This window comes from Protopterus annectens, chromosome 2.part1 (assembly GCF_019279795.1).
Source record: "Protopterus annectens isolate FY-2018-M chromosome 2.part1, PAN1.0, whole genome shotgun sequence".
NCBI lineage: Eukaryota > Metazoa > Chordata > Ceratodontiformes > Protopteridae > Protopterus > Protopterus annectens.
Genome location: NC_056729.1, coordinates 693,999,666 through 694,016,357, shown reverse-complemented (window position 1 = coordinate 694,016,357; position 16,692 = coordinate 693,999,666). Strand labels below are relative to the sequence as shown.

Sequence of the window (16,692 nt, the reverse complement as noted above, 5' to 3'; positions counted from 1 at the left end):
GTTTTTCACTGTGGTTGTCTGGCCAGGGACTGTGGTCAGGATGTGTATATCCGGTGTGATTACTCTATGGTCTGGTCTTACCAGTGAGGGGATACACTTCTCATCTTGCCATCCAGTACCCATGTTGCTGATTATCACATCCAGTATGCTTACCCCTCTTGTGGGAGTGGTACGTTGTTCCTGGACATTTTGGTTTATGGATTCTAGGAACTTTTGTCCTACAGTGTTGGAGCTAGAATAATGCTCCCAGTCTATGTTTGGGTATTTTCAGTCACCCAATATAATGTGGTTTGGAGGGCTTGATATATTCATGTATTTCAACATAGGCCAAGTGCAGTTCCTGGTGTTAGGACGGTAGTCTGTAGCAGGCTATAAACTGGGAGGCAGTTTTAGCCACTGTTACTTGACCATGGCTAGTCCATGCTGCTTCTTGTTGTGGTACCAACATAGGGGTGTGGTTATCCTTGACAATTATTGCTAGTCACCCTCCTTTTGTAGCTTGTTCCATGTTTTGAGGGTGTACAGCACAGTATGAGGTGTAACCTGGTAGTGTTAGGGTGCTGCTGTGAGCTTTGACCCAGTTTTCTGTTACAGGACAGATATCAACATTCTCCATACTGGGGGAGTTTAGACTGCATGCATCTTGCTGTTTAGACTTCTGGCATTGGGTAGCATTACATCTAGGTTCTTATCCCTTGTGATACCTATGGAGGTGGGTTTGTGTTTTGAGCCTTACCTATTCAAGGCACGCTGTGGGTAACAACAGCCTTTGCCAGTATCCATAAGGCCAGGACTGAAAGGTGAACGCCACCCCTAGCAGGTGGAGCATCATGTCATGCTCAGCATGTCATCCCAGGCTGGCACACATTGGATCCCCTTTGACTAACAGCAATACTTCAGCCAATTATTGCAATTGATCATCTCATCCTCATAATGTGGCATCATGCTTGGTGAGGGTAGGATGTTAGTCAGGGTCATCAGGTTTGCATATACTACATGGTGTTACATTGCTTAACACATGGCATTCATGCCTCAGGTGGTGCTGCAGGGCTGCCACTGTTGGATGCACATACTACACTCCCTGTACATGTTTGAGAGCAGGTTATGTAATTTTAGGCATCCCTGTTATTATATGAGTGAGTCAGAGAGGGGTATCATTCCCAGGGTTCCTACTGAGCCAGTGTATGTGCTATGCGTTGCCTCTTTGCCAAGGCCAGGGCATACTGGGCACGCCTCCTTCTGCCTACTGGGGCAGGCTCAGGTTGTTCCTCCTCTGAGTCACGCTCTGCCTGTGATGGCCTTGGCAATGGTGGGCGGCTGTTTGGCCCGGCCCTATGCTGGTCCTGCTGCAGCTGTTTTCGCAAGATCATATTATGTAGCAAAGCACATACCATGACAATTTGGGTACATGTAGTTGGTGAGTATTGCAAGGCTCCACCAGATGTGTTCAGACACCGGAACCGTGACTTGAGCAGCCCAAACACACACTCTATTACATTACGTGTTTGTGCGTGTGCCTCATTATGGCGTTCCTGTTCAGATGTGTGTGCGTTTCTGATGGGTGTCATCAGCCACGGCTCCAGTGCATAACCTGCATCCCCCAGTAGGTGTCCATGTGCGATATCCCCATAGCTGTGTCAAATGCAAGATATGGGAATCATGGTAGCTCCCAGGGCAGCCAGCACACACGACCTGGCAGTTGATGGAGGGGAAGCCCTTGCGGTTTATGTAGGCCCTACCCCGCTCACCGGCTGGTGCTTTGATGCATATGTGCGTGCAATCTATTGCACCCACTACCTCAGGGTATTCTGCTATTTGCAGGAAGAGACACATATTGCTGGCCAATACCTCACGGGCATTGGGGAAATATACATGATCACCGACATGTGCTGACATGGCATCCACGAACTGGTGCAGTACCCTGGAGGCTGATGCCTGTGATATCCCCATCATATCACCAGTTGTTCTCTGGAAGGTACCTGTTGCTAGTATTCTTAGGCCAACACATACCTTGGTTTCCACTGGGATGGGTTCCCCTCTGTTGGTTCTGTGTGTGAGGCGTGGCCTGCACAGCTCAACAATTTGCTGCAGGAGGTCTCTGTCCACTCTATAGCTCCACTATCTCCAGCTCATGTAACCCGTGGTAGGTGACCCTGGGCCTGTACACTCTTCTCCGTCTCCTTACTGTGGGTTGTCTGGCACCATTTGCATTGTCACCACCCTCAGCAAGTCGCCTATGTCTCCTTATGACAGCTATGGCAGCCCCTAGCATTTCTGCTCTGAGTTCAGCTTTTTCAGTTTTCACTTCTAATAACTTACTCCTGTCTTGCAGTGTCTCTTGAGAGAAACATCCTGCACTGCTGTTTGCAGAGTTTTAAGTGCTTGGCTGGGCTACTATTCTGCCTGTGTAATTGCCTGCTTCTAATTGTTTTCACCTGCTAGCTCCAGCAGTATTCCCTGCTAGCTTCCTACTAATTCTGTTGCTTCCTTTTTCCTTTCTGTTTCCTCAGAGGGGAGCAACACGCATACCAGCAGAAACATGCTCACAGTGGCTTACACGTGCGCACACATGCTTACACTGTTTAGAATCTACTTATTCGGGTTAAAACACGCGCACACCAGTGGAAACAGTCTTACAAGTCTGCCTACAGGCTCCCACATGCTCAGTCTACCTTACACACGCGCACACTGCCCTACTCACGCCTCATGGCATGCACACGTGCGCATGCATGCCCAGCAAGAAACTTTGGTGTAAGCAACAGTGTACACCTTCCATTTCTTGACTTTCCCATGCTTATCTTGTGGCACTCCTCTTTCCATGATATGTGTCTGACATCTGTCATATAACACTGACCTCCAATGAACTGCATTTCTTTCTGCCATTCCCCCCTGTGATGTCACCTATCTCCTACTCTGTTCCTCCCCCTTATGTAACTCTTACACTACTCAGAATGTGCTCATTTGCTATGTGACAGTGGGATTTAGTATCCTAACACTCATTTACATCAGACTGCCTACTAATGCTTAGTTACATGTCTTAGACTCAGCTTCCCCCCTTAGCAACCACTAAACGGTGGCCATGTTGTTTTTGCTCTGCTGGTCCCTGCATTGCAACTCCATGTATTGCATAAAACCCACATTTGTGGGTTTATAACCTTCATTTTTATGTTTTATATAGCGCAGCCCTGCCGAAAAAAAAAATATTTATTTCTCATATTTGCATCGGGGTACCTTGCCAATGGCCACATATTTGGCCATTGGCATGCTGCCTGACACATATGCACCCTTTATTTGGAGCTGACATGGCTCCATTGTGTTATTTGCAGAAACGTACTCAGCTGTCAACTGAGTACATTTCTGCAGCTAAAACGGCTCTTACACGGGCTGGTTTGGGCTTCCTGGATCGCTAATCTTCCTCATTTGCATGCCTTTCGGCTGCAAGTGAGGTGATTAGCATATCCACGCCCACTCCGTGTAAGAGACGTTTTAGCTGGTCTCTTACACGGAATTTCGCGCTGTTCCTGGATCGCGAGGGCTGCATGGAGTCTTTCACTACTCTTAGACTCCATGCAAGCCTTCATGAATCCTGCCCAATGTCTAGTACAGGAGGTATGGTTAAAGCCCTATGCTGAGGTAGAAGAAGGAAATCCCTAAGCCTCTTTTTTGAATCAGAAAATTCCTGGCTTTCCCAGTGAAAATGCTCCCTTAAAGTATGTAAAGTTTCCCCAAAAGAAAAATCCTCGGGAGGGGAAGCAGAGGGAATGGAATCCTCTGCATCAGAATCCTCATAAGTAGGTATGGACAAATCCAGGTCATCAGAAGAGTCAGAAGAAACAGAATCCTGATCAGAAGATTAATAATCAAGCTCAGCCCTAGGCCTCTTGTGGGGGGGGGGGGTTGACTACCCCTGATTACAGTTATTAGATCTTCAGCCATTTTTATCATTTGTTTTTTAGGCATAGGGGCCTGAGCATATGGGCTGGGTGTTGGTTTTTTAGACATGGATCGAGATTTAGGCCTTAGTAAAGAAGGAGGAGTCGTTTTAATATGCAAGTCTGTAGACCTGAATACACGCCCAGAAGCCGGTGCCTGCACAGGGCTCTGCACCTATCCATGTTAGAGACATCCGCGAGTTCCATAGCTGAAATATCTAATGGCATACCGAACTCCGAATGGGTCTCAGTAGCAGCCTGCAAATCAGAAGTAGCGGGTATCAGGGGCTGCGAAAGCGCCTCACTGCATACTGGCAAACTGGCGACTGGCTTAGGAGAAGCATCGACGGTTTTGGACCTCTGCGGCCTGTCTCTGTATTTATCTTTGCGTTTTTTTGGAAAACCGGTAGTCGGAAGGCTAACCAACGATATTTCTGGATAATTAAACCGAGAACCAAAATATTTAGAAGCAAAAATATATCGACAATGGATAGTGCGTTGATTAAATAAAGCACAAAACCGACAGCAAGGTACGTCGTGGTCAGGGCCTAGGCAAGGAATACAATATGAATGAAAATCCTTATGAAGTATTTGCTTTCCACAAGTAATGCAATTATTAACTTTTACTGACATCGGTAAGGAGCAAGAAAAAGTTTCTCCAACGGGGTACTTAGCTTTAAGTTGAAGACTTCGGTTCTGAAACTCGAAAACGAAAATTTCAGGAGTCGGCCGACCGGCACTTACGAACTGCTTCTGCTTCGGGCACCACACGACCAGAAAGACTGATGTAATGGCGTCGGTTGCATGTTCTATACCCCTGACGACATGGCGTCATAGAAGAAGGGACAGCAACCGACGCAGGACCCAAGACTTTGTTAATCAGGCCGACTGAGGGCAACCTGCCAGCAGATTACCCAAATGTAATGACTGCAACAGTGAAACATGAAGAACATCTGCTACTTATTAAAATTCTACTGTGATATTTTATTAATTTTCTCTGTCTATATGTGTAACTGTTTCCTGCACTCAGAAAGTACAGTTTTGTACCTACCATAAATGTAGATGTCCAAACAGGAATGCATCTGCAGTCCTTACAAATGGGTTGTCCTGTCGTCAGGCAGCCCTTCGGTCGGCCGGACTCCAAAGTCTGGGTCTGGCCTCGGCTGGTGTCGCACTTCACCCGACGTCATAGCTGCAGTTCTTCGGGTATAAAGGCATCAGCCGACGCCATTTTCCTCAGTGTTTCTTGCCCCAGATGCCAGTTGCCCTCTTGGATAGCTAAATTTTGGATAAATGCCAATGTTTCCAAATAGTAGAAGGCAAACACAAACAATAAGCATGTATGTACATATATACAAACAAATACACCATAAGAGATCCCCCCCAGCTAGCTATTAGATGGCCAATACCCTAGGAATACCACAGAGGGAAGGAGGGTGGGTAATCCTGACTGCAGATGCATTCCTGTTCGGACATCTACATTTATGGTAGGTACAAAACTGTACTATGTCCTTCAAGGATGCATCTGCAGTCCTTACAAATGGGTAGAATACCATAGCCAAACTAGGGAGGAGGAAGAAGAAATTATGGTGTAGTTAGGATCCCTTGCAAAACAGCAGTGGCAAACCCTGCTCGGGATCTAGAGTATAAAGGTAAGTTATAATGCTTGGCAAATGTATGCACGGAGGTCCAAGTAGCAGCCTCTATAATGTCCTTGGTAGCCACTCCTCGTAAGAAAGCTGTGGTAGTGGCTGTAGCCCTTGTAGAATGAGGCCTTATGTTCTGTGGAGTTTGCTTTCCATGGTAGGAGTAACAGAATCTGATGCAATTTCCTATCCACTTGGAGATTGTCTGTTTTGAAATTGCTTTTCCTTCCCTTCCTGTTGCATATGCTACCAGAAGCTGGTCAGTTTTTCTATTGCTCTTGGTTCTGTCCAGGTAGTAACGCAACTGTCTATGTACATCCAAAGTGTGCAGCAGTCTTTCCCCCCTGTTCTGTGGATTGGGGAAGAAGGTAGGTAGGTGGATAGCCTGGTTTAAAGACACTCTGGATACCACCTTAGGCATAAATGTAGGATTTGTTCTCATGGACACTCTATCTTGATGGAAGATTAGGAAGGGTTGTACTGCCATTAAAGCCTGTAGCTCAGAAACCCTTCTTGCTGAGGTAATTGCCAGCAGAAAAGCAGTTTTCCAGGATAGGTGTTGAAGATCTGCTGTTGCTGCTGGTTCGAAGGGGGGGAGTGTCAATTTTTCTAGCACAAAGTTCAAGTCCCATGCTGGTAATGGTGGTTTCCTAGGAGGTTTTACATTTTTAATTCCTCTCAGAAACTGCCTGAGTAGAGGATGCGAGAAGACAGGTGGATTGAAGCTGTATTCTGCAGAAATAGCTGATGCATGTATCTTGATGGAGGAGTAGGACAGGCCTGTATGGAAAAGCTCTGCCAAATACTCCAGGATGTTGGCAATGTCTACCTTTGACACATCTTTTCCCCTTTCAGTACTCCAAATGAGAAACCTTTTCCATTTTCCTGCATAGTTCCTTCTTGTTGAAGGTCTGCGGGCCTCAAGGATAATGTCTTTAACCCTTTGGGATAAATCTGGGTTAGTTGCTCTTATGTAATGTTCCAGGCAGTCAGCTGCAGAGTTTTCAGGTTTGGATGCAGGGTGTTGTAGCCGCTCTGAGTTAACAGCAAAGGAATCAGGGGTAGTGTCCACATCTGCCCCCGAGACATGCTCCTCAGTAATGGGTATCAATGTTGTCTTGGCCAGTCTGGAGCTATCAGAATGATCCTTGGACGGTCCTCTTTGATCTTCAATAGCACCTTGTGCATCAAAGGAAGAGGTGGGAATGCATAGGCTGTCAGGCCTTTCCAACTGAAGGATAGAGAGTCCACCTTCCAAGCAAGTGGGTGATACGTCCTTGTGCAGAATTTCTTGAGCTGGTGATTGAGTGGGGATGCGAATAGGTCTATTTGTGGCAGTCCCCATTTCCTTGTGATGACCTTGAAGATGTCCGGGTGTAGCATCCATTCGTGAGCATCCGAGGTAGTTCTGCTTAATATGTCTGCTAGGATGTTTTCTTTTCCCGGTACAAAAATTGCTTGTAACTGAATGTTGTAGCTCAGAGCCATATTCCATAGGTCCAGTGCCATCCGGCATAGAGGGTATGAATGAGTGCCTCCCTGTTTGTTGATGTACCACATGACTGTGGTGTTGTCTGTCCTTATCATCAACTGCCCTTCTTGGAGGAATGGTCTGAAATTCTGGATTGCTAGTTTTACTGCCAGCATTTCCTTTTGATTTATGTGCAGGTGCGGCTGATCTGGAGTCCATAAGCCTTGTATGCACTTGTCCAGCATGTGGGCCCCCCAACCGAGGTCTGAGGCGTCCGTTGTGATGGTTTGGCTTGGTTGAATGCTGTGGAAGGGCAAACCTGGGTTTGACTGGCATGCCTGAGCCCACCATAGGAACTCTTGTTTCAGGCATGGGATTAGTGGTATTTCGGTTTCTAGGCTGTGCCTGTGTTGAGACCATAAATTCTTCAGGTACCACTGTAGCTTTCTCATATGCAGTCTGGCATGAGGGACCAGGATTATGCAGGATGCCATGAAGCCCAAGGCCTGCAATACTTTCCTTGCTGTTAGTTTGTTCTGCTTTGTTAATGCCAAGAAGTAGAGAGGAAGTTGTTCTTGTTTTTCTGCAGTTAGGAATGCCATCTGTTTTACTGTGTCCAATTCTGCACCGAAGAAGGTTATTCTTTGGGATGGTATCAGTCTTGATTTTTTTTTTTTTTTATATTGACTGTATATCCCAGGGCTTGCAGTAAGCAAATGACTCTTTGTAAGTGTTCTGTTAGCTTGTTTTTGTTGTCCGCTTGTATCAAGCAGTCGTCCAGGTATGGATATATTTGGATTCCCTGAAGCCTGCAGTGAGCAATTACTGATGCCAGGCATTTCGTGAACACTCTGGGCGCAGTAGATAAGCCAAAGGGCAATGCTGAGAATTGATAATGCTCTGATCCTGCAAGAAATCTGAGGTATCTTCTGCAATTTGGTCGTATGGGGACGTGCAGGTATGCCTCCTTGAGATCTAGAGTCACCAGCCAATACTCCTTGCCCAGCATGGGAAGAAGTTGCTGTAGGGTCAGCATTTTGAATTTTGGAACAATGATGAATGTGTTTAAAGCGGACAGGTCGAGAATAGGCCTCCAATTTTTCTCTTTTCTTGGTACCAGGAAGAGTCTGGAGTAAAATCCCTTTCCTTGTTCCATAGATGGTACCCTTTCCACAGCTCTCATCTTTGCTAATTGAGCTATTTGTTTTAGAGCTTCTGTCTTTTGATTTGGTGGTAGGTTTGGCATTCCTCTTTTTCCTGGTAAAGTATGGAAATGAAACCTGTAGCCTTGGTCTATAGTTTGCAAAATCCACTTGTCTCTTGTGATGTAGTGCCAGTTTTTTGAAAATAAGGCTAACTTTCCGCCTAAGGGTGCTGCAATTTGTTCCCTGGTAGGCGGTGCCAGAGCCAAGTCACTGTGATTGTCCTGTTGCAGTGGTAGTAGTTGTGTCTGTGCCTCGCTGGTTGTTACCTTGCCACTGGCGTCCCCTGTAGGCACCTCCTCTGGATTGATTTCTGCCTCTCGAGCGTCTATTCCTGCCTCTCTGTGTTTTAGAGGAGTCTGGAAAGGACCAATTTTTGGAAGGCCAGTTCCTGCTAAACCTTGGAGGCTGAACCTGTAAGAAATCTTTCACTGTTTGTACAGATTTTGTCTTCTCTTCCATTTTCTTCAGTACCTGCTGAGCAGGAGAACCAAATAAACTGACCTTATCCATAGGAGCATCTAATAGTTTTGCTTTAACATGATCCGGCAAGACCTGTTCTTTCAACCATGCATGCCTTCTTATAACTGTGCCAGTCATGGCTGATCTAAAGGAAGCCTCCAGTGCATCATAGCCACATTTTAAAGAATGGTTACTAACCTGCTGAATGTTATGCACCATTTCTAGAACACATTTCTTATCTAAAGAATCATCAGAGGACAGTTTCTTAGTTAGCTGATCAAGCATAAACTCCTGGTATTGGATCATATGAAACTGACAGTTCAATGCCCTAGCTGAGAGAGTAGCAGAGGTGTATACTTTTTTACCCCATCTCTCTAAGGACCTGGATTCCCTTTCAGAGGGGAGAGGGTTTTTAACTGAGGTCGAAGCTACTGCCTTAGGTCCCTGGGAGATAGTCTCGGGATCTGCAAAAGGAGCCTTGTATAAATGGTGATGTGTGTCCGGGACCCTGTAAAACCTATCGGGCTTAGCAAGGGCTGGAGGCAAAGTGTCAGGAGCAGTGCAAGCATCATTAAATGCATCATCTACAACAGGAAGAACTGGAGGTATAGCTAAAGGCCTATGTTGTGGTAAATGCAAAAAAGTCCTAAGCCTTTTCCTTGAGTCTGAGAAATCTTGCCCCTGCCATTGAAATTGCTCTCTCATGGCATGTAAGGTTTCCCCAAAGGAAAATTCCTCTGGTGGAGAGGCAGAAGGAATCGATTCCTCAGCATCGGAGTCTTCATAAGTAGAAAAAGGAGCCTCTGGATGGTTTGTATTGTCTGAATCATCAGAAGAATCATCTGAGGACACTGGCTCAGGGGGCTCTGCTCTAGGTCTCTTTTCTGGAGGAGGTTGAGATCCCCTTATTAAAGAGATGAGATCCTCTGCCAGAGTAAGCATTTGGGAACTGGAACTGGGCCTGTGAGAGGGGGGCTTAACAGGCACAGACTTAGAAGTTTTGGCTGCTTTAGCCCTGGCAAAGGCCTTTATGGACATGGCTGCAGGCGGCCTAGCAGCACCACGTGCAGGGGTTGAAACATCCAAAGGGATGGTGTCCGATAGTTCTTGTGAAACCACAGTAGCAGGATGAATTTCAGAGGCCGACTCAACCAGGTTAGAAGGGGCCTCGGTAGTAGTCATAGATTCGGCTGAAGTTAGAACCGTTTGCTCGGTTTCGGCCGAAACCGAGACGCTCGCGGATTGCTTAACCGCGGTTTCGGCCAAAACCGCGGACCGCGAGTGTCGGTCCTTTTCTTTGCGTTTCTTAACAACTTGTGAACTCGGAGGATCCGACGGCATTATGTACACAAATTCTGAGCCGAAAAACTGTTCAGCAAACTCCGACCGACGTCTAAGCGTCCGTCGGTTGAAAGAAGCACAGGCTAAACAAGCTGCTACGTCGTGGTCTGGGCCTAAACAAGGTAAGCAGTAAGAGTGGAAATCTTTATGAGGTATTTGTTTCCCACAAGTTAAACAGTTATTCACTTTTTCTGACATCGGCTGAGGCAAGAAAGAGTCCCCAACGGGGTACTTAGCTTTTTAGAAGTCTTCGAAGTAGTATTCGGTAGTAGTAATCTCTGGATCTGACCGACCGGCACTTGCGAACAGCTTCTGCTTGGGCCACGCGGCAAGAAAGACTGAGGAAAATGGCGTCGGCTGATGCCTTTATACCCGAAGAACTGCAGCTATGACGTCGGGTGAAGTGCGACACCAGCCGAGGCCAGACCCAGACTTTGGAGTCCGGCCGACCGAAGGGCTGCCTGACGACAGGACAACCCATTTGTAAGGACTGCAGATGCATCCTTGAAGGACATTGAAGCATTGTAATTTCGTTCAGCTACACTGCTGTGTAGTTCTGAATGACAATAAAGTTTTCTTTGACTTTGACAATACATACAGGGGAGGAATGAGGTTTAAAAGAAGGCTGGACTTAAATGAGCTATGTAATGTTTGACTGAAAATGATTGGGTAGATTATAAGTGATATATAATGTTTGCAACTGGGACTGTGTCAGTATGGTTTGTAATGTAAAATACTTGCAACTAGGACTGTGTCGGTATAGTTTTCATTTATACAAACCTATGACTGCTTATGTTGTAAGTGATGGTTTAATAAAAGATGTTTCTTGTTGAAAAAAGATAAGGAATTGAATAATTTACATATTGCTGCTTAATATTAATAAAGATGTTTCTTGTTGAAAAAAGTCAGGAATTGAATAATTTACATAATGCTGCTTAATATTAATAAAGATGTTTCTTGTTGAAAAAAGGTCAGGAATTGAATAATTTACATAATGCTGCTTAATATTAATATGTTAACACATTTTGACTATGTTTGTATAAATGTAAATTTGCCTATGCCACACAAGTGATAATGCAATAAAGTTGTTTAAAAAAAACATTCCTCATAGAGTATATATACTGCACTATCATCCCTTTCAAAATGTACTTACCCTAGGTATACATTCATGCTGTTTACTGTGTCAGGTAAGGATCTTCCACTCTCCAAGTCTGTGATGCCTGCTTTCTTCAGTGATTCTTTCTAAAAGCAGAGAAAGAATGACTCAAAACCGAGAACAACACAGGATACTCAACTTTAACACTATTACTTCCAGGTGAGTAGTGATCTAACATTTGCCTTCATATGAAATGGTGCATGTGCTTGCATAATAACAGTCAAAAGTAACACTCATGAGGGTCGGAGCCAAGATGGCCAACTGAGAGCAGTGAATTCTGAGAGCTCCATAAACTAGTATAATATAGGAAAATGTTACTATTTTCAAGTTTAAAACATCAGAAATCTATAAACTACTAAACTACATAAATATCAATTTTGGTGGAGATGCACAAAAATTTTCCTGTCAAGTAACTTGGAGATATATTGAGTCACTGAATATGAATAACTCAAGGAATTCTCATCCAGATTCTGCTTTGAAAAAAGAACTGCAGTTGATGACATCTACCTTACAGGAACTATCTTTGAAGGTGGATGGGTTTAAAAATTACTTAGAAAACGTCAAATTAAATTCTCAAAAACAGACTGATACTCTTAAGGGACTATTACAGCAACACCATATAAAAATAACAAATATAGAGACTTCTCTAAATGACACTGAAGGGAGACTCATAGAGGAGAATTCCAAAAAGAATTTCTGCTTAAACAGAATACATGGCTGCTTAACAAAATAGATGACTTAGTAAACAGGGAAAGGAGAAACAACATAAGAATCTTTGGTCTGCCTGAAAACACTGAAGATGAAGGCATTATTTCATTCTTAACCTGGATTCCTGAATTTTTAGACTTGAAAGAGGGACTTTCATTTGGAATTGAAACGGTGCATAGAGCACTGAGGAAACCTGCTTCTAACTCAACAAATACTCCACCTAGACCCATAGTTATAAAATTTCTTTCATTTCTGGACAAGGAACTAATATTAAAATCTGCTTGGAGAAAATCACCCTTAAAATACAATCAAAGCATGATAAGGTTAAACAATAATTATTCTTCCAGAATACTAGAACAAAGGAAAAAAGTCTGGCCAATAATAAAACTGTTGAAACAAAACAACATTAAAGCACAGCTGGCCTTTCCAGCCAAGATAAAAATACATTTTGCCAATGAGATGAGAACCTTTAATGACTCAGAAGAAGCTACTATATTCATCAAAAACAACACAGTGTCTATTCCAGAAGAAATAGAATGGATGGCCCCTACTCTTAAAAGAATAAAAGAAACAAATCCTTGGACTGATGCTAGAAGGAAGAAACAAAAAAAGTACAGTTGTGTACACTTACCATAAATGTAGATGCTCGAGTGTATTCACTGTTGCAGTCATCACACTTAGGTTATCCTGCCAGGGATAGCCCTCAGTCGGCCCAAATACCAGAGGCTTAGTATTTCTGCGTCAGTTGCTGTTGCTTCAGTACTGATGTCAGGTCATCCATTAGTGGTATAAAGTAAGGCAGCTGACGCCATTATATCAGTTTTTCTTGCCCTAAATGTCAGAAGCCCCCAAACAGGGAGCTAGGTTATGGTGGAATAACACCACCAGTAGAAAATAAATACCAAATAGCACTGTAAGAAGTGAGGAAGAGAGAGAGAGTGAGACAGGGGGGATGGAGGGTGGGAAACCAGGACTGCAACAGTGAATATACTCGAACATCTACATTTATGGTAAGTGTACACAACTGTACTATGTTCTTCGTGTTTCACTGTTGCAGTCATCACACTTGGGTTAATTCCCAAAGCTGAAGAAACAGGTAGATGCAGTCAAGAAGAGTTGGGGCTGGCTAGAATGCCCTGCAGGACTGTGGTTGCAAAGCCTGCCCTGGATTTGGAAAAGATAGGCAGGTGGTAATGCCTGGTGAAGATGTAAGCAGAACTCCATGTTGCAGCCTCCAGCATGTCCCTGGTAGGGACCCCTCTGAGAAAAGCTGCAGAGGTGGCAGTTGCCCGAGTGGAATGTATTCTGACCCCCTGTGGGAGTGGTTTCCCATGGGGTTTGTAACAGAAATGGATACAGTGTGCTATCCATTTGGAAATTGTTTGTTTTGATATGGCCTTGCCCTCTGCCCCTGCAGCAAAGCTGACTAATAACTGGTCAGATTTCCTAAAGGACTTAGTCCTATCCAGGTAGAATCTCAGCTGTCTGTGCACATCTAAAGAGTGCAGCAACCTTTCCTTCTTATTTTGAGTTGTAGGGAAAAAGGTGGGCAAATGAATAGATTTGTTGAGAGCCACACTGGACACTACTTTAAGCATGAAAGTTGGGTTAGTCCAGAGGGAGACCCTGTCAGCATGAAAAATGATGAAGGTTTCCACAGCCATGAGTGCCTGTAGCTCAGACACTCTGTGATGCCCGTGCCCTGGCCCAGCAATCAAGGAGCCTCAATCCTCACCACTAACACCAGTGTGGGGCATCTCATATAGGAGGAAAGGATAGAAAATACACATAGTAAAGTGTAATTTTCCTTAAGAGCACACAGAGATCACAGTCAGTCTGGGGCTGGTTGCTCCCTTGTTCTCCAGGTCCCCAATAAGACTCCCCAATGGCACAGCTATAGGGTCCAAATCTCAGCCTAGTGGGCAAACTAAAACCTCCAGCACCCTCTCTGTCCAACTAGTGCTTCGTGTCCCTGCCAAAGTAGCTCACACACACATACACACACTTTGAGAAGAATTTATACAACCACTGGCACAGATTCTCCAGCTGTGCCCCTTTTTCCCAGATTATACGGTAGCACCAGCTGCCACCACCCACTAATATTTATCAGCTACTCAAAGGCCCTTAAAAGGGTGTCCAATTATTACTGTGCAATATTATTATCCAATTGGTAGTATAACTAAACAATCAAGGCTTATTAGAGTGACTTGGTACAGGATCACTATATACATGCAATGTACTCTTAGAGCTCAACTTATCTCTACACAAAACAGCTACAGTTGAAAGGTTTTAAAATATTTAATAATAAACAATAAAAACACAAGACAATACGTCTTACTACATAGTGCTAGTCAAGAGTTCAGAGATCACAGAGAAATACTTAAACTAATTCAGTAGTACAGTTCTGACATCACAGAAAACATTTAGTCTAATCTTTCTAGATTCTAACTATTTCTAAACACAAGTCTAAGATAAACTTACACATAGAACACAGGCAGAGTGCTGATGAGTTGGATGGTCAAGACAAAAATGCTTAATGCTCTCTGATTCTCTCTGTTTTTAAAATCACATACCTGGTTCACATTACATAATTCTTCACACTTCCCTGGGTTCCCAGGCTAACAGAAACTACATTTACATTCTTCACCTCTGGGCAGAAACCAGAGCAATAAAGGACATTTATGCATGCAAATTATGGCCATTAACTCTGGCCTTAAAACAATAGCAAGAATTCCTTCATCTAGACTAGCCAGAGTCGTGTTTACATCAAAGGTTCACAACATGCTTTACTTGGTCAGTAGAGTGCACTGTAGTTAAATTTTTTTCCAGTTCCACATGTAACACTATTTTTACCTTTTAAGACAATAAACATGTGGTTTACAGTAATATTTACAGATGACAGAATTATCTCTAAAATTTTATCTGGCTAGGCGGGCAGTATTAACCCATCTTCACCCAATCTTCACACACTTTTCTAGCTGAAGTATTGGCCAGAAGCAAGGCTGTTTTCCAGGAGAGGAATTTTAACTCTGCTGAAGCTGCAGGCTCAAAGGGTGGTAGAGTGAGCTTTTCCAACACAAAGTTAAGGTCCCAAGCAGAGGTAGGGGCTCTTCAGGGTGACCTTAGGTTGTTAGCCCCTCTAAGGAACTGCTTGATGAGGGTGTGTGAAAAAAGAGGTGGCTCTGTGCTGTAATGAGCAGAGATGGCAGAGGCATGGATTTTAACAGAAGGGAAGGATAGGCCCCTGTGAAGCAGATCTGCTAGGTAATCCAAAATGAGAGGTAAGGAGGGCTGTGCTGGTTCAGCTCCTTTATCCTGGATCCAGGAGCAATACCTTTTCCACTTGTCAGCATAGGACTTTCTAGTGCTGGGTCGTCTGGCTTCACATATAACATCCAGGACTTGCCTGCTTAAGCTGGCCACTGGAGGAGAGGTCAAGGAATAAGCCAGGCTGCCAGGTTCAGGGTCTGCAGTTGTGGATGCAAGAACTCTCCCTTCTGCTGGGTCAGGAGAGTTGGAATCTGAGGGAGGTGCCATGGAGGCAATGGTGACAGGCTGCACAATAGTGGGTACCAGTGTTGGCGTGGCCAGTCTGGTGCAATCAGGTTGCCCTTGGTCTTTCCTCCCTTACTTTGAGTAACACCCTTGCAAGAAGAGGTAGAGGGGGAAATGCATAGATCGAGAGGTTTTACTCATTGGAAGGATAGGGCATACACTTTCCAGGCCTTGCTGTGAGGTTCCCTGGTGCAGAATTTGCTGAGCTGGTGGTTGTTGTGGGAGGCAAACAGGTCCACCTTCAGGGTACCCCATTTCTGGGTTACGAGGCTGAAGGTGCTGTGGTTTAATTGCCACTCATGTGGGTCTAGGAGATTTCTGCTTACGTTGTCTACCAGAAAGGTTTGGTTGCCTGGCAGGAATTGTGCTAGCAGATGAATCTGCATGGCTGAAGCCATGTGCTAAAGGGTCATGGCTAGCCTGCATAGTGGGTAAGAGTGGGTTCCTCCCTGCTTGTTGATGTACCACATCACTGTGTGTTGTCTGTTTTGATTAGTAGAGGCCCCGGAGAGAGTAGGGGTTTGAAAGCTGTCAGAGCATGCTGAACAGCTAGCATCTCTTTTTGGTTGATGGGCAGATGAATTTGATTTGGGCTCCAGTGGCCCTGAATTCACCTGTCATCCTGGTGTACACCCCAGGCATAGTCTGATGCATCTGTGGTTAGGGTCTGGGTGGCGTGGGGTTGTGAAAAGGGAAGACCCTTATTGTGGTTGCATGCTGCTGCCCACCAAAGAAAATCTTTCCTTAGACAAGGTATCATAGGTATTATAGTTTCCAAGCCCTGAAAATGGTGACACCAAAGGCTTTTTAAGTACCACTGAAGTTTCCTCATATGCAGTCTGGCATATGGAATTAGTAGAATGCAGGAGGCCATGAACCCTAGAGCTTGCAGGATTTTCCTTGCAGATAACTGGGTTCTGGTGGCCAGTTGAGAGAAGTAGTCTGTCAGATAGGCTTGTTTTTCTGGAATAAGGAATGCCATCTGGGATGCTGTATCCAGGCTTGCTCCCAGGAATACAATTTTCTGACTGGGGACTAGTTTGGATTTCTTTTCGTTTATAGTGTACCCCAGTAAGGTCAGTAGGTCTTTTACAAATGTCAGGTGCTGTAACAGCTTTTCCAGACTGTCTGCCTGAATCAGGCAATCATCCAAGTAGGGGTATATTTGAATATTTCTTTGTCTGCAAAAAGCAATGGCTGGAGCCAAGCATTTTGTGAA

General features: G+C 44.6%; 1 protein-coding gene across 1 annotated transcript in view; it reads right to left on the bottom strand.

Annotated features, from left to right (window-relative positions):
* Window positions 1-16,692, bottom strand: part of LOC122794902 — a 2,498,277-nt gene that overhangs the window by 1,929,496 nt on the left and 552,089 nt on the right. The window contains exon 5 of the mRNA XM_044063498.1: window positions 11,208-11,296. Within this exon, the coding sequence (XP_043919433.1) occupies window positions 11,208-11,296 (89 nt within the window). The remainder of the gene's footprint in view (window positions 1-11,207; window positions 11,297-16,692) is intronic.